The following is a 25,958-nucleotide window of genomic DNA, read 5'->3' on the forward strand; positions in this document are numbered from 1 at the left end:
CTTTTTCCACCAGTGCATCTATCTGATACGTAGGTATATATATTTTTTCGTGGAAACAAATCATTAACAAGGAAATGATCGTTCATACACACGCTCTTTTGGCTGCCGCGAGGTCAATGCATCGCACGACTATAACTATTCTTTCTTGTATCGTCAAGTTAGAGCATCTCCAGTAGCGTCTCCAAAGCGTCCCGAAACCGCGTCGGGTTGAGCGTTTGGGGGACGTGTTTCGTTCGTGTCGCGTTTGGGAGACGTCGCTCCCTAGTCGAGTCCCCCAAACAAAATTTCGGCAATTTTAAACTAGAGCGAGATTCAATTAGATTCGTCCAAACTTGGCATATATTACATAGATTCGAACGAAATTTGACTAAATTTAAACTAAACCTAATCTATAAGTACTTGCGGCGGCCGGAGGCGTCGTTGTATTGGTGGAAGTTGTACATGTCGTCGGTGACGACCTCCTACTTGACGCGCTCATCGATGGGCTCGTCCTTCACCAAGCCGATTGGTCCTGCCTCGCCGTCGTCGGTGAGGTCGACGAGCGGCTTGCCGGAGTCGCGGATGGACATGACGATCGCCATGTCGAGGTAGCCCCTCCAGGCGTCCTTGTCGTTCATCGACGCCAAGCATGCCGCCCGCAGCCCTGGGAAGTCCTCGGGGTCGTCGCTACTGACGATGAGCCGCTGCTGCCGCTCGTACTCCGCCAGCAGCGCCGCCTGCGACGCTTCCTCCGGCTCCTCCTTCACCTCCGGCTTCGGGATGAGGAGGGCGCCGCCACGCCTCTCTTGCTGCCGCCGTCCTCGTCGTTGGCTGCCCATGTCGGATCCGCGCGCTCCTCGGCGGTGAGTTGAGCCCGCCGGGCCTTGATGCCGTCCCTCCATTGGTCCGTGCCCGGCTTCGGCGGCAGCGGGATGCCAATGTCGTTCACGGCCATCTTCCCGCCGCTGCTGCTTGGCAGCCGCATGTCCGGGGGGACTAGATACCCACGCCTCCGCCACGGTTAGGCTGCCGCGGCCGAAGCCGTTCGCCGCGGCGATCTTGCGGGAGGACGAGGTCGACATTGTTTGGAGCGGCGAGGAGAAGATCTGGGAGGGGGGAGGCGGCGGCGAGGAGAAGATTTGGGAGGGGGGAGGCGGCGGCGATGAGAAGGTTTGGGAGCGGTGAGAGATTGGGACGAACCGCAGGGCGTCTTAATGTACAGTAGCGGCAGCGGGTTGTTGCACGCAATAACGCTGGCCCGGACGGTCACGCGGTCATGCGCAACGAGACGCGTCCCTACGTCGCCTGAGAAACCAGGGACGCCATTAACATCGCTTGACCAAAGGTAGATGACGGGGTTTTAGCCTTTCGAGCCGCTGACGCGTCGGGCCCCTTTTCGTTGTGTCCGGCGTGCCCGGTGTGTCTCTGTGGGATGGGGATGGGCTCGGGGTGCCGGACACCTTATCGGACCGCGCCGAACAAAATTCAGCTTTAGGGGACGCGGCTGAAACAATTTTTTGTCCGGCACGCCTCAAATCGGTTTGGGAACGCTTTGGGATACTCTTATACTATGTTCCCCAAGTCAAAACTTCATACACTATGCTTGCATGAGCCACGCGTATACATGACCGTTTCTGTGCGCTCTAGATGTAATTGAAAACAACGTACACCGGCGACACACGGTACGTAGGCATTATAAACATATAAACACGATAAGAAGAGCGAGTGAAACGGCCAACCACGCATATGTACGTTCCTGGTTGTGACGGCGTGGTATTTTACAGAGCGCGTTTGGTAGACTGTATGCGATTCGTGGTTCACTGTGCCAGCAAGATGGGACTCCCATCTCATTCTGGATAAGCTCTCGTACACAAATCGCACATCGTTTGATAGCCTGAGTTGCATCGATGGCACCCAAATGACACTTTGATTGGTTGGTCGTATGATTTTCTAGCCTCACCTATATGGCAACATGGTGACCTTACCTCACCTATCACAAGACCATTATAGCACAGCCGTTTACAAGCTTCGACACGTCGGCGATGGCACCACCGGTCAAAAGCATCACCACATCACCGACCACGAAAACGAAGACCACCATGACACCATCGGTCACGCCGGTCACAAACATGGGCATGTCGCCGACCACGAAGATGAATACCACCATGGCACCATCGTTCACGCCGATCACAAGCATCATCACGTCGCTGACCACGAAGACGAACACCACCACGCCACTGCTTTTCACGCCCGTCACAACCATCACCAAGTTGTCGACCACGAAGTCGAAGACCACCAGGACACAGGCGGTCGCGCCGGTCACAAGCATCACCATATCGCCGACCATGAAGACAAACACCACCATGAGACCGCCGTTCACGCCGGTCACAAGAATGGGCATGTCGCCGACCATGAAGACGAAGACCACCATAACACCGTCGGTCACGCCGGTCACAAGCATCACCACGTCGCCGACCACGAAGACGAACACCACCAAGCCTCTACCACCATGGATTATCACCTCTCACTTGTCACACATCATCACCACGTCGCCGTCCATGAAGATGGCGAGCAAGAAGTTGAGCAAAAGTACTCCAAACAATACTCACAAATATGTACATATTACAGTATACTAGCTAGTCATTTATCTATCCGTATATGTACACCTAAACAAAAACCTATCAACATGAAAGTCATGCGGAATGGTGAAGTGAACCTACTCCTCGGAGGAAATTTCAAACGATTGAGCGTGTGCGACGAATTTGGTGAAATTCGCTCAAAACTTCATACACAAAATTGACGATTTACGACTGACGAAACTCGAAACCGATTGTGGGAATTGATTCATATCATCGACACGCATATTTTTCGTATACAGCTTATTTTGATTCGGGATATGTTCGTGTTGATTTCAAGAGAGTGTGTGGAGTCGTCGGGATATGTTCGTGTTGATTTCAAGAGAGTGTGTGGAGTCGTGTAAGGGAGAGCGAGCATAAGTAGCAGCTCGTACAACTGTTGCATCAGTGGAGCCAAGGAGGCGCGAGAATGGGACTGGCCCGGGAGAAACTGCTGATTCGGACGTTTCTCCGGATGCAGGCAAAACAGTACTTTAAGAACAGTGCGATGCAAAAATGCGAGCCAGGCAATCAAACGGGCCGTTTTGTGTCTCCACCCATGCAAAAAAGGCCCACCCAGCCTACTAAACGCGCCCATAACAAATTATTGTGGTCACGATGAATCTGCAAATACGTTTTTCTTCCCAAATGCATCTGGTATGCGGGCGTGACGTAGCTGATCACTACAGAAAACACCATCTTCACCATGTACCAAAAATACATGGCAAACGGCTAAAAACATCTGGCGAAGACTTCGTCGTGTACAACACTCGGAAAAACCGACACAGTGAAGTTCCTCTCGACGAAGAATCTTCGCCAAGTGCTTTCCTTCGGGCAAGGCAGAGGATCTTTGCCAAAGAACCCGGAAGGCCACGACACTCCTCTGTTCGCCCCGTGTGCTTGGGCCTGGCACACATGAAAAAGAAGTAAAAGGCCATGTCACCACCCTCTTCGTTGTGTGTCTTGGGCTGAGATACAAGGCAAAGACCTCTTCGTCATGTGTCATTTCCTGGGATACACGGCAAAGAGGCAAGAATAACTTCTTTTCCCTTGTTTTCTCTAATATTCATGCATTTCACACACAATTATGCATATAATATACAAATAGAAAAATGTTGAACTCTAATACCAACAGTCGACATATAGAAGTACATTGATATTACAAATATCACGAATAACACACATAAAGAAGTATAAGTTGACATATCCAACAAAGATGACACAAGTTCACCAATCCTCAACCAACAAACAAGTAGAATGGTCACAAGTCCCCAACCGACAAACGAGTAGACGATCGTAAACTACAAGTCCACACTACGATCCTCAAGCGACAAATAAGTACAAATTCATCATGTGGTTCTAGACTCCATGATCAACACATGCAAGTCCATATCGACATGGGAGTCTTCGATAAAATCCTACAACATCGAAAGCACAGAATAGTAAGGTTTACCGTAGAAAACTAGTTGACAAGCATAATTGACATATGATTCTCACAAGGCAACAAATGGGCAAGTTGAGGTAATAAGCACAAAATGGAGTAGCTTTTGGTACCTATGGGGGAATATGGTTAAAAATAGTGCTAGGTGTAATCTATGCAAACAAGAGAAGGAGAAGTGCATGAGAACTACCAGCTGGGGTAACACAGCTTGTATCCGCCTTGGTGCGATAGGTTGTGGGAACCAGCCGATGGGATCCCCTGCAAGCATGGTGAAGTAATATGCATGCATGAAAAGGTGCATAACACAAATAAGATATCCTGCAACGAAAAAGATACAAGACAACTAACTAATGGCCCGGAAAGAGGAGGGAGAGGAGGAAGAAGGGGTGCGCCGGCCTAGAATTTTTTTTCCTGTCTTCTTCTTCTATCTCCGTCTAGAGAGAGAGAGAGTGAAGAGGGGCTGCTGAGACGCAGCCCCAACAATGGACTGTAGCTCCTAAATCAGATGGGATGCAATCGTATTATCGTCAACTCTGATAGTATAGGTGTCATCCAAGCAATGCAGCATGAAGGAAATTATTTAGGACCAGCAGCCGCGCGCGGTACTAGATAATTGCAAGGAACTCGCGAGGGAATTTCTAAGAGCAACTTTTATACACTGCCCTAGAGAATCGAAAAAGGTGGCATATGAACTAGCTAGGCAAGCTACCAGGATTGTGGGTTCCTGAGTAGATGATCCTCCCTCCTTCTACTGCCCAAGCTTGTCAAAGGATCCGATTTGTCAAAAAAATACTCACCATGCAGAACAACAACTCTTTGCCTCAAAAAACAGTAGCAACATCTTTTACTCTTGGGATCAAGAATATGATCAACAAGAAAATAATCAAAGAACACAGTACACATTTACACTACCTGCTCGCCACTATTTACAATTTCATCAACTTGGACACAAAAATAAGCACACGCTCACTCACACGAATGCCCCGGCGCCATTGCTACGCTCCTCTGTCCCTTGTCTGTCTCGGCGACCCACGACTCTCCTTCCGCGCCACCAAGCTCGCGTACCGGCGCCTGTCAACTCTCTGTAGCGCGTTGTCTGCGTACAAGGACGTTTTCTTCTTGACCGTCGCCCCACGGCCGCCGTCTTTCTCCCTGGAACCCTCCGCCCTTTCGTTGACAACCTCCAACGGCACCGTGTAGACGAACGCCCCCACAGGGACGTCCGCGCGCATGTCCAGGAGTGGCTCGAGTGCCTCGACGACTTCAAGCATTGTGGGGCGGGACCTGGGCACGCTGTGCAGACAGTTGTGGGCGACCATGGCGGATATCTCCGCCGCCTTCTCCGAGTAGCTCCCCTCCAGGCTCGGGTCCATGATCCGGTGCAGCCTGTCCGGGCGGCGCAAGTAGGGCCGCGCCCAGTCCACGAGGTTCTGCTCCCTCTCACGTCGCTGCGGGTCTAGGGAGCGGCGGCCAGTGAGCATCTCAAGAAGGACGACTCCATAGCTGTACACGTCGCTCCTGGCCGAGAGGTGGCCCGTGCTGATGTACTCTGGCGCCGCGTAGCCATTGGTGCCCATGATGGTGCTCGGCCAGATGCACGACTCTCCCACCATGGGGCCTTCCTTGGCCAGCCCAAAGTCCGACAACTTCGCTGTGTAGTCCTACAATACGTACAATACAGTTAGATCACATCGACGACTAGATTAGGTTGCAGCAATACACTGTTTTTTTAAGAAATACCAGTGGCGCTTTGTTGAATAGAAAAGGGACACATACAATATATTTCAAAATAGTCATTAATTTGGGAGGGCCATAGTCCCAAATTAAAAACTCTTTCCAGATATAAACATTCTTCGCTACTTGATTTTGCATTCTTCAGACAATGCGGAAAAAGGACATCCTTCATCATGCGAGCCTTCACAGAGCACTCCGCCATGAATCCATGGTTGCTGAATAAGAGCTCTCCAAACTTAAATTACACACAATTGCAGGCCTGGATTAACTCAAGCAAGTCTGATTCCATAATCGCCGGCGTACAACCTACTCCCTCTGTCCACAAATAAGTGGACATCTAGCCCTAAACTTTGTCCACAAAAGAGTGTACTTCTATATTCTCAATGCACTTTAATTGCTTCTCTCTCATCGCACGGAAATCAAACCCAATAATATTGAGCATATGTTCTCCTTGTTTTTTACAAGCACTTAGCTCATTGGAGGTGAACTAATTAAAGAGGGGAGATGCATCTTCCCAATGCATTTTGTATTTCACTTCATAATGTATCTTGAAAACCCCGCACGTACACTTATTTGTGGACGGAGGGAGTAGTTAGTTAAGAAATCCTAAGCCCCTCGCAAGAGCTAGGGCTTCAACACCTCAGAACGTGCTCTAAAGGGCGTGCCATCCCCAGAATTGCTTCACATCGATGCTTATGTAACACGACACCCATAGCGCTAGAGCCATCAACATAAAATGATGCATCTATATTTCAGCTATATGAACTAGGGATTTGTTTGGACCATGCAATTTATCTTTGCATTATGTTGAACCACACAAGAAATCGCGGTCAATGCGTTGATGGCAAATGCCGAGCTTGTAGGGGATGAAATACGGGCACCTTTGAGAACCAACCTGAGGTTAGATGGTTAGGAGGGTGGTTGTACTCCTAGGTCACCAGAGTTTAAACCTAGGTTTGACATTTGTGTGTCTCACTAAGGCGAAATATTCATTCAGTGGGAGGCGATGTTTCCGTCAACAACGAGACATTTGTGGTGACTTCATCAATTTCAAGATCCAATCCGCCGGCTCAGTTTTCCGAAAGTGCTCATAGGGGTAGGGTGTGCGTGTGTGTGTTCATAAGGATGGGTGTATGCGTGTGTATATGAGCGTCTGCGTTTGTACTCTGTTTATCAAAAAAATATGGGCACCTTTCACCATCTCTCCCCTTTGCCACCATACATACCTGCAACCACCTGCAATTGACTCTTGCAAATAGGGAGTCTTTCCCTACTGTATTTGTGTCAAAAAAAAATTGACTCTTACAACCACAATTGATCCAGAACCGGAGATTTCTTGTTTGGACTGCAAAGCATATATTCTAATACAACAGATCCTGAATAATCGACCGCCAAAGCTTGTTCAATAATATTCAATCGTTTCAATAACCATGAAGAATTATTGAACGGGGTGATTAGCGCTTAAGCGAGGTAGCTCCTTCCAGACCTCACACACCCGTGCGTAGGTAAATAAAAGATATATTTTGTGTTCAAAAAATCTGGTGCCGGCATGTGCACATGTTAAGCATATGATGGGCATGCACAAGATCCAGCAGCTGCCGCCACCACCATCCATTGTCGGAGGCCATGGTGGAGGAGCCACCACCGCACATCCAGGGACGCCGCCCTAGACGCAGAGCACGCCGAAGCCAGAGGACTCTGCCCCAGCCGCCATCGCCGGTCGCCGCCTCCAACAACCCCCGGGGCACTTAGGCGCCGGGGCCCGCCGCCACCGTGGCCAGCGCCGACGGTAGCGGCGGAGGGAGAGAAACGGAGGGAGGGCGGCGGAAGGAGGGAGATCGGCCCCCTGGAGGCGCCCTGGGGAGCGCCACGGGAGGGGTTTTCACGGGAGGTGTTTTCACCCCGTTGTAGCTTGATTTTCTTCTCGTGTGTTGTTAACTAAAGCGTCGATACTAAATTGTTCTTCTTCTTTTGATGTTTTTTAGTTGTTAACTACCTCTCCGTCCGCGAATAAGTGTACCATTTAGCTTCTATCCTAAGTCAAACTTTGTTGAATTTGACCCACGCCCTAGAAGAATATAGCAACACTTACCACACTAGATAATTATCAATAGATCAATCTTAAAGTGTAGTTTCATAATATATAATTTAATATCACATGCATTGCATACTTATGTCTATAAAGTTCATCAAATTTGAATTTTTTGACTTCAGATTAAGTTTAAACGTGCGCTTATTTGCACGAACGGAGGCCGTAAAATACTAGAGGGCCAAGCAAGGTGTTGATGATACAGCTGATTTAGACATGCGTGTCTGCGTCCAAGAGTTGTAGATTGTAGCTGTCGGTGCTAATATAGCCTGGTGTCAACCAATTTTGTATCCTCAAGTGTATGTTTCCTATCTCTTACCATGACATGGACATCCTTGTCTGACTCAGCGCGAGGCATAGACAACAATTTTACCTGAAAAGGCTGCCGGTTCTGTGTTGCATTTGGCAGTTTTAAATTTGTAGTGGCTTGTTGGCCGGGATTACGAAGACTTGGTCCGGGACTTGGCCTTGTTTTCGAGACATACCGGAGTTGGGATTAGGGAGCCTGTTCAAAAAATAAAAAAGAGTTGGTATAGGGAGCAAGTTACTGACCGCTTCGAGCAGGATGTTTGAGGCCTTGAAGTCCCGATAGATCACCGGCGTCTTGGCCTCGTGCAGGAAGGCCAGCCCCTTGGCCGCTCCCACCGCGATCTTCAGCCTCGTCGCCCACGGCAAGGTCGCCCCCAGCAAATCTGCACGCAACAGAAATCATCTGACATTAATTACTAGTACTCGATCGATGGGATCACCCGAATTAATGAAAGAATGGTTACTCTTGAAGAGGTGGTCCTCTAGGCTGCCCCTGGCCATGAACTCGTAGACGAGCATCCTATGACGATCCTGGCAGCAGTACCCGAGGAGCTTGACGAGGTGCGGGTGGCTGAGCTGCATGCCGAGGTAGAGCACCTCCGCCAGCCACTGCCGGTGCCCGTCCGGCCCCTCGACCTCCAGGTACTTGACGGCCACGTGCTGCGGCTCGATCCCGGGAACGATGCTGTCGTCGAGGAACCCCTTGTAGACGGGCCCGAACCCTCCCTCTCCGACGAAGTTGCTCCGGGAGAAGTTGCGGGTGGCGAGCCGGAGCTCGGCGAGCGTGAAGGCGTGCATGCCGGACGAGGCCAGGGTGCGGGACAGGTCGTCCAGGGGCAGAGTGCGGAGACGCGCCGTGGAGCTCTGCACCCGCCGCATCGACCTCTTCTCCGTCCTCCTCGACGGGGTTTTGGCCGTGGTGGTGGTGGTCTCGTCCTGGTCTCCCACCGCCGCTGGGTCGGCGCCGCGCGGGGCGAAGCACCCCAACAGAAACGCCTTGATCCTACGTGGTAGCGCCTTCATCGCGCTGGTTGGAACGGAATGGATGATGGGTTGACATGACGGAGGCGTGGAGGCCTGGAGAGTATACATAACGACGATGCCCCGAGACGGTGGTGAGCTTTTCCGTTGCCTGGTTGGAGAAAAGGTGAACGCGACTCGCTCAAACAAAGCGGGAGTGTTAGAAATAGTGTGTAACTGAATAAGCTAAGATATACACAATATTTCCTATTCTATACTGATTTATTATTGCAAATCCTTTCTTGTACCATACTCTTCCAGACTTCCTCCAATATATAAACATAGTGATTCCTTGTAATCCTTTCTTGTACCCTACTCTTCCTCAAATATATATGAATACATGCTACCTTGACTTCTGAAAGAAAAAGTCGTATTCATTGGAATGGGGATATGAAACTACACTTCAAGGTGAGTTTGCACTATGCTGATGACACCTTACTTTTCTTGGAAAATGATACTTGGGTAGAAAAATATTTGAAATGAGTGTTGACTTGTTTTGAACAAATTTCTGGTATGAGAATTAACTAGCATAAAAGTGACCTGATTCCAATCAACTTAGATGCTGAGGGATGTACTCCTTTTGTAGATATCTTTGGATGTGTATTGGGTTTCTTTCCAATCAAATATTTAGGTGTGCCTTTACATCATGATAAATTGAAAAGAGAGGACTTGCAACCTCTGGTAGATGCTTTGCTTGGTAGAATGACAGGGTGGAGAGGTAAACTGATGTCTTCTGCAGCAAAAGGAGAATTAGTAAAGTCCGTGCTAGCTAGAATTCCTATTTACTTACTCTCCTTTTCCAAATTCCCTAAATGGGTCTTGAAACTGGAAAATACCCAGTTAGCTAATTGTTTGTGGAATAATGAAGTGGGTATAAAATCCATTTAGCAAATTGGCCCTCTTTGTGTGGATGAGGGATGAGTATGGTAGCATGGGTATACCTCATTTACAAGATTTAAATTTAAATCTATTAGGCTCCTAGATTAAAAGGTATATTCAAGGGGAAGGTATTCTTTGGAAAAAGATAATTGATAACAAGTATAATACTAGGGATCCTGATATACTATGCTGCCATGACACACAACCTTCTAATTTTTGGAAAGGGGATATGTGGGCAGCAGAAGATGTTAAATTTGGTTATAAATGGAAAATTGGAAATGTTAGAAGTGTTAAGTTTTGGGAGCACAATGGGTTTGGCAATACCAATTTAGCCACTCGGTTTTGGGATATTTATTTTGTGTCCAATCAACAGTCTAAAACTATAGCTGAGTTATGGGATGGGACAACTCTTAGATACAATTTTAGTAGAACCTTTTTCTGATGTCCCAGTGGCATAGAGCTTTTGGTCATTGCCAACACTTTTACTTTTTCTGAGGATGATGATTAGCTTATGTGGTCCTATGAAACTAATGGTGTTTATTCTTTTAAATCTATATATATTTTATTCAATTTTTGGGGTGTGACACCTATTTTCCTACCTGTTGTTTGGGATCTCAAAATCCCCCCTAGAGTGCAAGTCTATTTATGGCTTTTCTTTCAGAATAAGGTCATGACTAGAGATAACCTTAGGAGGAGAGGGATTCCAAAGCCACTGGAATATAATTTCTGTAGAGATTTTGAATCTGTCTTTCATATGTTTTTTTTTAGTGTGTAGTAGCTAGGAGTGTGTGGGAGCTGATGGATAGAATTTTTAAAATCCAAGTTAACAAGTTTGAAGATGTTGCTACTAGGTGACTTTGCAATAAACGTTTCTTACAATTTAATTTCATTTTTTCTTTGGGAAATCTGGAATTGTAGAAATAGAATAGTTTTTAATAGTGTAACTTGGATTGATATTAAACAGGTACGGAGGTTGGTTCTTGTAATCCATGTGGTTTCGGAATAGCTACCGGGTTTCCCAATCTTGCAAAAAGCAACGTTTGAAGTAGTAGTAGTGTCTAGTGTAGATCTTTATTTTAGGTTGGCTGGCTTTTGAAGCTTTTAAGGTGGAAAGTTGTTTGCAGTTTCTGCTAAAGAATGGTGGTTGTAAGAGCAACTCTAACCCAGTGTTCCCGTGAATCTAAACACTGGGTACGATGAAGGTGTCTCTCCGTGAATCTAAAAAAAAAGCATTAGGAAGAACGGGACGAGAAAACCTATCAACCATGATGAAAGAAAATAAAAAAAAGAAACACTAGGATGACAAATAAATATATAAACGAAAAAAAAAACAAGAACGTGGAAGCCAAGCTTCATGGAGGAAATAATGGCCCGGCTGTATGAACAGAAGAGAAAACGTAGTCGTCAAGTTTATATAGCAAAGAAAGATATAAAAGAACAAGGAAATCAGGTGCTCTGTTCGTACGGTCGAAGCTCTCCACCTCCTTTGTCTCCTATCCCCTCTCTGACCAACAACGCTTCTCCCATAGCCATGGAGAAACCCAAAGATCGAAGTGAAGAAAAGAAAGGTACGTGCTCGATTTCACATACCCAGATACCCTGCCGTGTACATGCATGGTGCAGTTTGTGTTCTTAGTCCGTCGTCGTCTAATCACGGCGATCGTAGACTGGCTTCAAATTTATGGCGTCCTAGCCATAAATTCCGCTTACAGATCGTGAGTGATCGATGTTGCATGCGTATACTGCAGGCTTTGCTATAGTGCCTTGCGTTGGCGCAGGCCCGACCTTGACAACACGACCATCCACCGTGTGCTTTGCTCTCTGATCAATTTCTCCTCCTATGCAAAGCACTCGTATTCCTTCCGTTTCGAAACACGTGTCATATTTTTTTTTTAGATATAAGAGTATCTTCACCGACGTGCCTCAAATAGTCGTCGGCAGAGGCGCCGGCACTGCCGTATGGGACACGCTGACACATCATCCTCTATTTGAGATTTTGGGGATGCTGTTCCCACACCGGCGCCTCCAAACCGACGCTTTCAATAGATGATTTGAGTTAAAATCTCAAATAAAAGCATAGAAATTCGAATAAAGAGAAGAAACATTCCACAAACTAATACGGGAAACATGGTTTACATGAAGAGGACGTGCGCCCGCCTCCTCTTCACGCCAACGTGCGTGGAGGCCACCATACCGGCCACCACGGCGACGCTTGGGGCCGGGGCGGGAGGCGGTTGCGCGGGGGCGCTCGAGGCGCGGTCGGGCACAGGATTCGGTGGCGGGGCGGGGGCCGGCGGGTCCTCCATGGTCTGCGGCGGGGCAGACGAGGGCCTGCGGCGATGCAGGGAAGGAGGAGGGCTCGAGCGGTTAAGGGATTTTTCCCTCCCGTGATGCGTCGTTGACCAGAATGAAGCGCCTGTGTTTTTGCCTCTGAACCTGTATTTGTGTAGGTTGAGATGGAAAATGAGAGCTGTGCCTTCAATTTTTTTTGGGGGATTTACGGGTTTGAGGGTTTTGTTCCACGCCAACTTTCGGCTCAACTCTCAGAAAACCAGGTAATTTATGGGTTTGACCAGTTTGAGTGATAGTGATGCTGTAAGGCCTTGGGCTCCCCAGTACGCGGCCCAGCCCAGTGACTCCCTCCCTCTGATCGAAAAAGTGGCCCAAGAACGGCGTCTCCCCGAAGGAGCCATCCACCTCCACACCTCTCTTCTCCGGCTCAGGCTTCCTTATCCCCCGATGCCATTGCCGCCGCGCCGCTGAGACCCACCTCGCCGACGGCCGGCTGCGGTGGTGCGCGGGCCCTACAAAACCAGAGGATGGACGCCGCCTCCTGCTGCCGCGTAAGCCTCCGCCGCCTCCTCCTCCCCCCTCGGTTCCCGAACCTTCTAGCCCTCACGAGCCCCCTCCGCAGGTCTTCTCGACGCAGAGGTGCCGCTTCCCGCTGCGCAGGCTGGCGGCGGCGGCGGGGCCGCGGCGGCCGTTCTGCACCGAGCCCACCGACCCCTTCGCCGCGTCCTCGGCTTCCAGGCGCCGGTCCCGGGGCCCCGTCATGGCCGCGAAGAAGGCCGCGCAGGGTGAGCCGTCCGTCCCTCGCGGTTGTTCTGTTGGTGCACGCGTTATCGGGGGTTCAGGGAGGAGGGGTTTTGGTTGAGGAATCCATGGCCGTCTGTATGTTCGGTGTTGCAATGCAGTGCTAGGGACGCGGCAGCTATAGGATTAGGCGAACTGGGTGCAGCTTTCTTGAGATTTCGGTCAAGTGTAGAGGGGTTGGAAGAAAATTTACCAACAGATCCTGTGTTCAGTTGCTGAATGTGTGTAACTTGAGCTTGTTCCGGTTGGTTTTACCTTTAGTAGATGCTAGAGTAGCTTCAAACCTTCGTGACTGGCATACTTCTCTGATTCACATAAGTGGTTCTTATTCGTATTCATGACACATGCTGGGTCAGGCCATCATCTATATACTTTTTATTTACTCTGTCTATTAGGGCTCTAGGTCTTCACCACAGTTTCTCCCCATGTTTTCTCTTTGGTCTGTGTTAGACTTCCATCATTGTAGCTTTCTGCATCAGGTGTTGGTGGTAACAACGCAAGCTTGATTTTCATTTTATGAATAACAAGGAGCTTATTTTAGATATTGGATAGTGGAACAATGCTCACATCATGGTGCTTATGCACGTGATGATGCAAACCTATTGGGATTATATGCTATGCATACCCAGAATTTGGGAATTCCATGGATGGTAAAGAATATTTCTGCTATTCTTAGAAGTTAGAGAAAACTCAATATAACTGAATCAAGTAATGGGGACATAAGTAACTTCCATTGAGTCAAACGCAATGAGACATCTCGTTACTATCAGGTCTTTTGACCAAGCTACTGATGCTTAATGGTACACGTAGTCCGATCTGCCCTCTTTCAAAGTGAAAAGCTCTTGATGATATGACTAGTTTGATCTGGAACGTTTGAAAGTTGAATTAAGCAGTTAGTTGATATTTGACTTGCTGAGTCTCAGTCTAGCGATTGGTCCTGCTTGCCGGTGTTAGAACACAGAGGTACTTAAAATTTATAGCTTGTTTGTTCTTGCTAGGTGCGAAAAAAGAAGATGGGAAATACAAGCACACGGTGGATCTCCCAAAGACGGCTTTCAGCTTGAGAGCAAACTCTGTTACGCGTGAGCCGGAGCTCCAGAAGCTGTGGGAGGAGAACCAGGTGCTGAAGAGGGTGTCCGAAAGGAATACTGGGGTGAGCATATATCTTCAAGCAAAGCTATAAATAGAAGCGGAACTATTCATCTGACCTTGTTGGTTTTCTTGGTTGTTTGCTTAGGCTACGTTTACTCTTCACGATGGTCCGCCATACGCTAATGGTGATCTTCATATGGGCCATGCGCTGAATAAAGTCCTCAAGGATATTATAAATCGCTACAAGGTATCAGCTACCCATAAATTTCATCTGGCTATAGGTACATGTTTATTTGCAAACCGTTAATATATCTCTTTCTGGCAAAGCAATTGGCATGGCTTCTAATTTTGTCCCAGTGCAATTCCTGAGCTACCCCCTGTGTTTGATGCATGTGCCATTATCTTCAAATGTAGAGTGTGCATATTCAGCTTGCTGTTGACAGTTAAAATGGCTGAACTTATGTAAATGCAGTTGTTGATGCTAAATAGGCTGGCTCATATTCAACCAAGACTAATAGCAATCAGTTGTGCATGAGATATGAGATTCTAGATGATGAAAAAGTTTCTTGTATACAATCTTATGATATGCTGGCTACCTAATTGTAGTATGTTGTGTACGGCATGATGATGGTTTTTATAAGATCTTATTATGTTGTTCTGGCAACACTTGTCTGTTGAAATGTTTTCAACTCATTTCTTCAATGTTAAATGATGTACATATTGATTTGGCGCTACCCCTTCCATTTCTGGTGGTGGTATAGCCTAAATTTATCAGTGTTCAAATATGAATGGAAACATGGAGCAAATGAATCAATAATTTGCCATTTATTCGGTGTTTTGATCTTTATTTTTTCACGCAGCTGCTTCAGAATCACAAGGTTTCATTTATTCCTGGGTGGGATTGCCATGGCCTTCCAATAGAATTAAAAGGCAAGTTCATCTTTGAAGTTGTCGTCTTCAAATGTTTATCTGATTGTGGTTGTGATAATTTGATTGCTATGGGTGGGTTTGCTTGGAACATGTCAGCCTGCATGTGTTACACAAACCAAGTAACTGTTGACCATTTACTGCAGTTCTGAAATCAATGGACAAGGAAACATTGAGTGCTCTAACACCTATAAAATTAAGGCAAAAGGCTGCAAAATTTGCTAAAGCGACCGTTAATGCACAAATGAACTCTTTCAAGGTAATCTCTTGTTTTTCTAACATTTTAGTGGCAACTTGGTCTGGTTAGCGAGTCAGCTGCCCTTATTTTAGTTTTCTGGTATTTCATGGTGTGTTTGCTGTTTTCTAAGACAAGGCAGAGTCATTTAATGCCTGTCACATGTTCTTCTGGATATGGAAGCCTTCGAAACTTTTAGCTTTTACTTCCTTACTTGTATATTAACCAATGACACTGTGCTTGCAGCGAATCGGTATATGGGCAGATTGGGACAACCCTTACCTAACTCTGTCGCCAGAATATGAAGCTGCTCAGGTTTTCACTCTGACACCTGCTTCTACTCTTTATGTTCAAAAGAATGGAATCGCATCCCACCTTTGCATATATTCACATGAGTGAGAACTTAAAAGTATGTGACTTGATCGTGATTGTCAACATCTCTACCCTTGCTCGGAAATTAGAGAAGTTATTTTTTTCTGTTATTTTTACGTGTTCACCATGTCAGCATAAACACAACATGCTGGGGTAACTATTTTTTTTTTATCTATGTTACCATAGTTAATACGATATTGTCTTTTCATCCTTATCAGGAGCCCTTGCGTAAATTTTACCATGCCATTAACAAACTTTTTGATCTTTTGTTTCGACATGCTAGTTAGAAGTGTTTGGTCAAATGGTTATGAGAGGATATATCTATAGAGGACGAAAACCGGTGCACTGGAGTCCATCATCACGTACAGCTTTAGCAGAAGCTGAGTTGGAGGTATGCTTAGTCTTTCTACGTGATTCTATTGGTTTATTATCAGAAGTTTTGTTGCACAATAATTGTTAGGCCAGTGTCAGAAATCCACTTTGGCTCCTAGGTGTATATGACCCCATTGTTTGAAAATCATATTCGAAATATCAATAGATTCTGCAAAACAAAATCGGACATACACCCACACGTTTTATATCCTTACACAAAGTTTCGTAGAAAAAGAACATTTTTGTGGCTTGTGTAAAAAGACAATTCACGAGACATTTGTTTGTCATTTTTACACAGGCCACAAAAAATGTTCCTTCCCCCTGAAACTTTTGTGTGCGAATATAAGATGCCTGGATGTACACGCATAATTTTTTTTGGCATTTTGAAATGTATTTGTTAGGCATTTTTCATAATAGGTTCATATACCAGCCAAAATACCACTTCCGGCCAGTGTTGAATATGTAAATAAATAATTGACAGTGCGGATTGTTGAATATGCAGATAAACAATTGCTAATTCTGATTTTTTTTCCAAAGTGAACTTAAATTCTGATTTTTGATTTGTTTTGTTTTCTCTTTGTGAATTTGCTTGTTGTTGTTTCCTAGATTATATCCATTTAATTATATCCCTACAGTGCTGCATGTGAACTCCTGTAAATTATCGTCCAGATGTCATTTCATGTTGATATTAATGACTATGTTACTAGCTAACCATAGTTTGGTTTGCACAACTTAGTGTTGGTTTGCACAACTTAGTACATAACGGGTAGTCTTCCAGTAAACCTATGTGTTAGTGGCTACTGTGCTGCAAGTTTAATTTATATGGTCACCATGGTAGACCTATTTGTGGATACTCTGAGAATCCTAGAAATTTTTGTTTGTATTTTAAGTTTTCATGGAACTTTTGGGCATTCAGCCCTTTATATTATTCCCGTGTTATTGATTTCTATGTAGCTAACCATAGTTTGGTTTGCACAACTTATGACATAATGGGTAGTCTTCCAGTAAACTTATGAGTTAGTGGCTACTGTGCTGCAAGTTTAGCTTATATTGTCACTATGGTAGACCTATTTGTGAATAATCTGAGAATCCTAGAATTTTTTGTTTGTATTTTAAGTTTCCATGGAACTTTTGGGCATTCAGCTCTCTATATTATTACCGTGTTATTGATTTCTATGTTGATTTTTTTCCTTACGTATGCTCCTTTTATCCTTTCCAGTATTCGGAAAATCATGTTTCCAAAAGCATATATGCAGCATTCAAGATTACAAGTCCATCTAAATCTGGATTGCTAGATGAATTTCTTCCCAATATTTGCCTAGCAATATGGACCACTACTCCATGGACAATTCCTGCTAATGCTGGTGAGGTGATGCCTTGTTTGCTTGAATATAATGGAAGCACCCAGTGAGTCGCTCTTGAGCTAGGATATCATGAGGCCACCTTAAACTGTTTCAAAGTTTTTGAATGGTGGGAGAGGGATGACAGTAGAGTATTTTTCTGATTTCAAGCTGTATGTCTTTAAGGAAATCAACTAATGCAAACTATTTTGCTGTTTAGCTCATACAACCTGTATGAAATGCCACTGGCTCATAGAATCAGGGAACATTGTTTGATAATTAGTAATCAGGATAAATGAATATTAAGGCTAGTAAGGCCCAGTTCTTTTCAGCTGCGGCTTGTGCATAAGCCACTCCAGCTTGAGCTGTCCAGAGAAACAGTTGTGAAAATAAGCTTCTGAGAAGCTGCAGTCCAGTTCTTTTTAGCTTCCACAGTCATAGCTTATTGTCTGAGTTGTATGATGAAAAGTCTATAATACCCTTGAAATGAATTTCTATGCTCACAACCTGTTTTAGAGTTCTTTTGTACTGTTTAATTTTGCATATATGGTCACAATGTAATTTTGTATAATGTATTTTCCAGCGAAAGGCACAAATAATGTGGTCTCCTATTACAGTATATAGTATTAGAGGAGATTGTTGTTAGCTGAAAGCTAAAAGTGTGTGGAGTCTAGTTGCGTCTCGTTCCCTGCAAGTCCCAGGATCAACCCGTACTTAATTTTCTACTGATCTCATCAATGCTTGCTTGGATAGAATCGGAGATAGGCAGCTTGCCTCGTCGCAGCATGAGAGGCGGGAGATGCAGGTCAGGATACGGGAGCGCTGGTGAACGGCTACAGCAGATCGAGCCCCGGCCGGCAAGCTCAGCTCAGCTCGAACCGAGAGGACGAGCTAGGGGCAGGCCGCGCCGCCACGGGCTACCCCTCCGCCATGGAATAGAACCGGGGTTAGGCGGGGATGATTTTGGCGGCGTCGGGTGGCAGGTGGCGGCGGCGGCCGGAGTTGACCTTAGGGGCGGCGGCGGAGGTGTATTAGCAGGAGGACGAGGAACCCTAGATCGGGATTAGAACCAGGATGAAAGCTGGACGCTTGCTTAAACCAGAGGAGAAAACGATTCGGTAAAAGCATTTGCACGCAGTGGCACTTACATGTAAATAGGGAGGGAAAAAGGGGCATACACATATACCGTTTCGGACAGAGCTCGGGAAGCTGCCCAAAGCTGGGGTACCCCAGCTTCCCCCAATCGTGAAGAAATCGGATAAGCCGGCTGCCACGGAAAACGGCTTAAAATCGAGTTCTTTTTAGCTTGAGCTTATTTTCACCCCTAAGCTGTTGAGAAGCTTCAAAAGAACTGGGCCTAAATAACATAGCTTAAACACAAAGTACAACACATTGACTGCTTTCGATAAAAAGTACCCATTTATAGTTGGCATGACAATATTTTTAAGCATTGGTATATGATGGAGCAATGGAAAATTAAATTTCGCAGCTACTGTGGAATATGACTATATCGCAGTGTTTTCTCTCTTATCCTTCTGTGGTTGTTGCACAAATTTGCTTGAAACCTTCCTTAACTTTCAGATTTGTACTAACTTGCTTGAAAACCTATTCGTGTATCAGCTGTTGCTGTGAATCCTGAGCTTAGTTATGCAGTAATTGAGGTTCAGTCTGTACTGGAAAGTGAGTCAGCATCTGGAGGAAAACAACGTAAACTTGGGAGTATTTTGAGCTCTGGGAACGAGAAGCCATTTATTATTGTGGCTTCTGATCTCGTCTCAGTTCTAGAGTCCAAGTGGGGTGTGAAGCTCGCAATCCGGAAATCATTTCCTGGTTCAGTCTTGGAACACTGCAGGTATCTATTTTGCCTTTATAATTTCAGTATGGTTGTCTTTAGTTTATTTCATGCTATATTTGATGCTTTCAGATACATCCATCCTGTGAATGGCAACGAATGTTCCGTTGTTATTGGAGGAGATTACATAACAACTGAATCTGGAACTGGCCTTGTTCACACTGCCCCTGGACATGGCCAGGAAGACTACATAACAGGTTTGAAATATGGGCTTCCTATCGTTTCTCCGGTGGATGATGAGGGGAACTTCACTGAGGAAGCTGGACAATTCAATGGTTTATCTGTCCTGGGAGCTGGTAATGCTGCGGTTGTGAAGTATCTGGACGAAAACGTTTCACTTATTTTAGAAGAGCCATACAGTGAGTAACTTAGCAATAACATACACAGTTTTTGGTATAAAATCTATGTGAATATCAAGAACACTTAGAAGTTTGTCTACCCATTGTGGTCTTTGGATGTCAGAACACAAGTACCCTTATGATTGGAGATCGAAAGAACCAACTATATTTCGAGCAACCGAACAGTGGTTTGCTTCCGTGGATGGTTTTCGTGATGCTGCACTGGATGCAATCAAACGTGTAACTTGGGTTCCTTCTCAGGTATTTAGCTGCTTTATTTCTGGACTTTTATTAGAAATCAGAAACTATTTATTTTCCTTTGGTTTATTGTCTCACTGAACCTCTCTGTTTGAGCTGTTAATCTGCTTAGTACCGACAAAGCTTAGGGCTTGGCAACAGTGCTTGGCATGCTTTCTCAGTGCATATTTTTCATCTGCACTACTACACTGGTAGAAGAACTTGAAGTTCTGTGCATATTTCTTACTTGTCTTGATTGTTGTTTCCTTAGGAAACTGATTTCTTTCCATATTTGGATCCATACAATATTGTTGCCATTTAAGCAATATTTTACATGCAAGCATGCATTCACATAATCATACCGTTTCTTAATTTTCTTGAGTTGGTATTGCGTGTTATCTAACAAGTAAACCTTGTTTCTTGCCTGTTGTTTACTCAGGGTGAAAACAGGATTGTTAACATGATTTCCGGCCGTTCTGACTGGTGTATTTCACGGCAGAGAACATGGGGAGTTCCCATCCCCGTCTTTTATCATGTAGACACACAAGAGCCTCTAATAAATAAAGAAACGATTGAACATATCAAGGGTATGCAAATGTTTATGATTTCTTGCACTTCGTAGGTTCCCTCCGTATTTGAAACACCAGCATGCTCATGCAATTGGTGACCTAAATGTCTTGTTTCAAGGTGTCCCTGAACATTTTTTTTAGATTATACTCCTACATTTTTGTTTTCTGCTGCAACATATGAACTGAATTACATGCCATCTTTAACAGTATTTTCATCTAAATACGGTTACTACATCCGTAGCAAGTCGCTTAGAAATTTTCAGACCCATCTCTATGATTCATTATGTGATCATCTATGACATGAAGCTTCGAACCATCGGTACCTGTAACTTTATGAATTAATATAAAAATGGCTTATGCTTGCCAGTCTTTCTCAGGCATTTAGTTCCTTTTCGATCGCTTTTCTTTTTATGGAAAAAAATGTCTTTACTTCTCCTTAGAGTCACATGAATTTCTGCCAATAAATATAGGTTCATTGTTATGCAGATATAGTGTCGAAAAAAGGCAGTGATGCCTGGTGGTATATGACAACTGAGGAACTTCTTCCAGATGAATATCGTGACAAAGCATCTGAGTATCGCAAGGGAACTGATACAATGGATGTTTGGTTCGACTCTGGTAGGATTCTGTCTTTCACTGTTACGCTTATAACATTTTTTTTATAGAAAGCTGCATCGGCGATGGTTTTCACCGTACATATCAATGTTCTGCATAGATCCGTATGTTTGTGGGTGGGTGTGGGTGTGTGTGTGTCTGTGCGCGCACATGCTACACTAGTCCTTACCTCTCAATGCATGCATATTGTAATAATGTTCAGTACTAAGATTGAGCTTTGTTTGGAACATTTTTATTCTATAGTTCTCTCATCTAATCTGGTGACTTTGACTTTTTTTTACATCTGCATCTTCTCTTGATTCAGGCTCCTCGTGGGCTGCTGTTTCAGCAAAAAGAGATGGCCTTAATTTCCCTGCAGATGTATACCTTGAAGGTTCAGACCAACATCGTGGATGGTTTCAGAGTTCATTGTTAACCAGCATTGCTTCTACAGGTAATTATAAGTAATACTCGTTACAGTTCTCTTGGGTGTAATATCTCTAGAAGCACCTTTTGTTTGCTATTTTACTTTTCCTAGAAAAACAAAATTTGTTCCATGTGTTCTGAGTACTTGATTTTTCTGTACCCAATCACGCGTGGAGTAATCACAAACTACATAATACGACACATTTCGAAGAACATATATTTCTTTTGTATGATAGAAGTTATTCCGTGATGCCAAGTGCCCACAGCTTGATTCGTGGTGTTGTGGCCGCTTAGAGCTTCGAAGGTGATAGGGGTGTGACAGAGGAGGACGAGATCGTTCTCTGCATCTAGGTGCCGTTGCCGGCGATTAGATGTGATAGCAGGAGATAGGGATCAAGAGAAATCAGAGGGACCGGGGAGAGCACATAGAAGATATGGTGTTTGTAATTGCTTGCCCTAAAACATACGGGATACACATCCTCTTATAGGAGGACTAGCCGCCAGGTAACCTGGTGGACCAAACTGACTCCAAGATCTGTAGTACACAAGTAGGACTCTTTTGACTCTCACGTTACCCTATTTTCCCTAATGCAGTAATTGAACTGGACTCTAATTATGGAAACTGCTATACTACTAACGCCACAACACGTGGACACTTTGTTCATTCCACACGATACCTTTTAAGGCATTTTTATTTTTTACTTTCTGACAATTCTATCATGTTTATGCAAAAATAACATGTTTTTTTGCGATATGCTATTATATTTTATTGTTTGATTTCTCATGAGAACTCTGTTATCTGAAAACACTTGTGCCTTTTCCCACCATCCTTTTGGCATCTGAAATTCTTTATGACTGACATTATTGGTTATATATTTTTGATTTTCCATTAAAAAAACAGGAAAGGCTCCATATTCCAGTGTTATAACCCATGGTTTTGTGTTGGATAAAAATGGTTTCAAAATGAGCAAATCTGTTGGTAACGTAGTGGACCCAGAGAAAGTGATTGTTGGTGGAAAAAATTCTAAGGTATGTCCCTAGAAAAGAAAATTCTGCCACTTTCTAGTTTTGAGGAGTGAAATATCTCTCCACCCTTGTGCAGGAAGAACCTGGTTATGGAGCAGATGTTCTCCGTTTATGGGTTTCTAGTGTTGATTACACTGGAGATGTGCTGATTGGTCAGGAGATCTTACGCCAGATGTCTGACATGTATAGAAAACTACGAGGCACAATGCGGTTTCTGGTTTCAAATCTCCATGATTGGGAAGTAAGTTCAGTTGGTCGAGCATATGTTTTAGTTTTATTTCTGATAAGAGGGATGTCCCAGAGAGCAACAAATTTTGTTACATATTTTAATTTAGTAATTAAAACCCATATTAATCATGTTAAACTTCTTCAGGCTGTATATTTTATCCTTCTTTCCCCATTGCAAAACTTTCAACTAATCTTTGTTAAGGGAATGTAATGCTCGGAGTTGAGGATTGTTTTAGCATGATATGCTGCAATATTATATATGACCCCCTAGTTGAATTCCAAGTTCTGTTAATATTTCTGTTCTCCATTTTATTTTTCTTATTTATTGTTGCAACATTCATTTCAGTGCACACTTATCTAATCTTATATTCTTATGTGCTTCCTCTCATTAGCCAGAGAATTCTGTGTCCTACAGTGATCTGCCGAAAATTGACCAGTACGCACTTTTCCAATTGGAAAATGTTGTGGCCTCCATGAAGGATAATTATGATAATTACCAATTCTATAAAATATACCAGGTGGGTAACATTTTTGCTTAGTTGCAGTAGTTTTGCATGGTTTTCTTTGCTCTGTTTCCTGTTCCTCCCTTTTTTCCCCACTGCATGTGTTCATGTGTGTGTCTGAACTGTGGTTAGAAATCTAGTTTGGTGTATTCAGGTCATATTTCCGACAACACACAAAGCATGCTTGGAGAATTTGGTTGAGGGATTAGCAGTTAATTAGAGTTGGATGCTTAAAGTAATAACTAACGGAGTTTTTTCCTGGAAGTGTAATGATCTTGTTCAGTTACTCCTGCATTCCCATTCTGGAGCTTGGTTGATTTATTTGTCAGAATTTTAGATCACATGCATACATAATGGTTATATTATGTGGCGTCATATGCTCAAAATGGTCCACTTTAGATATTTTCCAGTGCTTAGATTGTTGATATCTGTTTCTTTCTGTTTCAGACCCTTCAAAGATTTGCAATTGTTGGTTTGTCCAATTTCTACTTCGATGTTGCAAAAGACCGACTTTATGTTGGGTATGACATTCATCTAATGTTTGTTTCCATTTTGCAAGTTAGTTTATAGTTTGTTTTAGTTAATCTAGCTGGTGTCGTTTGTTAATGCAACATCACAGTGTTCATGATATAGTACCACTTTTCATCTTATCAGTGGCAGAGTTAGCTACACAAGGAAAAGCTGTCAGACAGTGCTTGCTGCACATCTACTCTATCTTGTTAGGGCCATTGCCCCGATTATGCCACACTTAGCTGAAGATGTCTGGCAGAACTTACCCTTTGAACACACCTTGGAAGATGGATCTGTTGCCAAGTTTGTTTTTGATCTAAAATGGCCAGATAAAAATGAAGAATGGCGTTCAGTTGAAAAGGATGATGTTGATTTTCTGAGTGTTATCCTGGAGGTACACAACACTTCTGCATCACTTTAAGGCATTCATTCATGTAGCAATAGTTGTTTTTTTGCCATGGTATATGAGCTGCAGGTAGGGATGCAAGAGCCAAGAGGCAGGTGGTAGCCTGCTTGTCCTGCAAAACTTGCAATTAGAATTCTATTCACAAAATTAACACTAATGAGTACTGGAGTGTATGATATGTGGTACCACTTGCATCCCTAGTTGTAGCTTATAACTTCACAAATTTATTCCTAGAGGCCAACCACCCCCCCCCCCCCCCCTTTTTACGGAACTCTGCCTCCAAGTTGGAACATTCAAATTCCACAATTGATCAGTAGAAGAAACAACTTATCACGTGTAGATGTGTAATAGGAACATCTTTGTTGAATAAGTTAAATTAATTGCTAGGTAGACCATTGCAGCTCTTTCTTGATATTATGGTGATTATCTTAATATATTTTGGTGGTGCACTAGAGTTCATATCTTTGGGACTGGTTTCGAAAATTCGTACTGAGATTTGCATTTGCTTGTTAACCAGTTGAGATCAGAGGTGAACAAGATATTGGAGACCGCTCGAACAGGAAAGCTGATTGGGGCTAGTTTAGACGCCAAGGTTTATCTCCATGCTGAAAATGCTGATACGGTATCCAAGCTGAAGGAGCTAGCTTCTGCAACCAATGATGCAGATGCTCTTCATCGCCTATTCATCACATCTCAGGTAGAACCATTTTCTATTCAAAATGAGAGGCCCTCTTTCTGTATGCATTATTGTTTTGACATTTCCTTCTTTCTGCAGGTGGAGATTCTCCCATCCCTTAGTGAAGAAACTATGTCAGGTGTATCCTACACCGGAAAGTTCAGTGACCCGCGCACTGGGGAGATATGGATTGGAGTGACTCGTGCGGATGGTGCGAAATGTGAGCGGTGTTGGGTTTACACCAAGGATGTTGGATCTTTCGTCGACCATCCTTCGCTGTGCTCTCGGTGCCACAGTGTCATTGATCTGCAACCGGAACCATCTCGTGAAGCCGCTGCCGTCATTTGAAGAGTGGGCCATCTGGAGTAGTATTCATTGAGTTTTTTATGTTCCACGGAGAAAACTCTGATTGTTATACTGAACAAAATAGAAGAGAAAGAGTTTTAGGGGCATATTTGTTTTGAGCCCCAATTTTTTAGCATGTACAAACAAGCTACACCATTACGCTTGAACTTTTTGACCTTCCTGTAACTTATTGAAGAACACATAACTATACAGGCGAAACAGTTTTTGCACATAAACTCTGGCATCTATTTGTGAAACTCTTGACTTTTGCACATGAACTCTGTCATTTCGGTGTGAAAGTGTTCACGTTGTGGCTATATTAGCCGATACCACAGGAAATTCGGTGGAGTTTTGTTGGGGGGGTGTTGTTAATAGGGAATGGGAATTTAAGGGGTGTGGGTCTGCTAGTCCGTTGATTAGTTAGTGGGTATGGGAGTTCGGGAGGGAAGAGGAAGGGGAATTAAGGAGGCCCCTCAGATCTCTTCCCTGGGGAGACCAGGTAATTCAACCGGGGGATTGGGAATTGGAAGAAATAAATTGTTTCATCGGCTTCACTGGAGCCGCGGTGGCGCTACGCAGAGCTTGTCGACCCAGACGCGGCCAAGCCTGCTGCTACATGCCCACTCTCCACCAGGCCTCGCCGTGGCCAGTAGAGACAGCCGATCCGTTCTCGAAACAGGGGTGCACGTTTCGTTCGCAGTGCATCGGAAGGCTCTTCTGAGTTGCCGTTCATCAAGAATGGGTTGACTCC

At 44.6% G+C, this 25,958-nt stretch overlaps 2 protein-coding genes across 2 annotated transcripts; one reads left to right on the plus strand and one right to left on the minus strand.

Annotated features, from left to right (window-relative positions):
• Positions 1-4,860: 4,860 nt before the first annotated feature.
• On the minus strand, positions 4,861-9,197 carry LOC127305747 (serine/threonine-protein kinase RIPK). The gene is made up of 3 exons (XM_051336276.2): positions 8,632-9,197; positions 8,411-8,550; positions 4,861-5,696 (listed from the first exon to the last, which is right to left on the minus strand). The coding sequence occupies exons 1-3, from the start codon at positions 9,188-9,190 to the stop codon at positions 5,031-5,033; spliced, it is 1,365 nt and encodes a 454-aa protein (XP_051192236.1). The 5' UTR covers positions 9,191-9,197; the 3' UTR covers positions 4,861-5,030.
• Positions 9,198-12,753: 3,556 nt separating this feature from the next.
• On the plus strand, positions 12,754-25,443 carry LOC127305746 (isoleucine--tRNA ligase, chloroplastic/mitochondrial). The gene is made up of 22 exons (XM_051336275.2): positions 12,754-12,909; positions 12,981-13,143; positions 14,158-14,312; positions 14,397-14,498; positions 15,112-15,181; positions 15,325-15,437; positions 15,660-15,728; positions 16,069-16,176; positions 17,377-17,521; positions 19,118-19,349; positions 19,422-19,708; positions 19,812-19,948; positions 20,364-20,511; positions 20,980-21,111; positions 21,413-21,541; positions 22,415-22,542; positions 22,616-22,780; positions 23,160-23,285; positions 23,718-23,791; positions 23,925-24,174; positions 24,704-24,883; positions 24,962-25,443. Exons 1-22 carry the CDS (start codon positions 12,886-12,888, stop codon positions 25,208-25,210), a joined length of 3,186 nt encoding a protein of 1,061 aa, XP_051192235.1. The 5' UTR covers positions 12,754-12,885; the 3' UTR covers positions 25,211-25,443.
• Positions 25,444-25,958: the final 515 nt, after the last annotated feature.

The sequence above is a fragment of the Lolium perenne genome, chromosome 6, assembly GCF_019359855.2.
Source record: "Lolium perenne isolate Kyuss_39 chromosome 6, Kyuss_2.0, whole genome shotgun sequence".
In the NCBI taxonomy this organism is placed as follows: domain Eukaryota; kingdom Viridiplantae; phylum Streptophyta; class Magnoliopsida; order Poales; family Poaceae; genus Lolium; species Lolium perenne.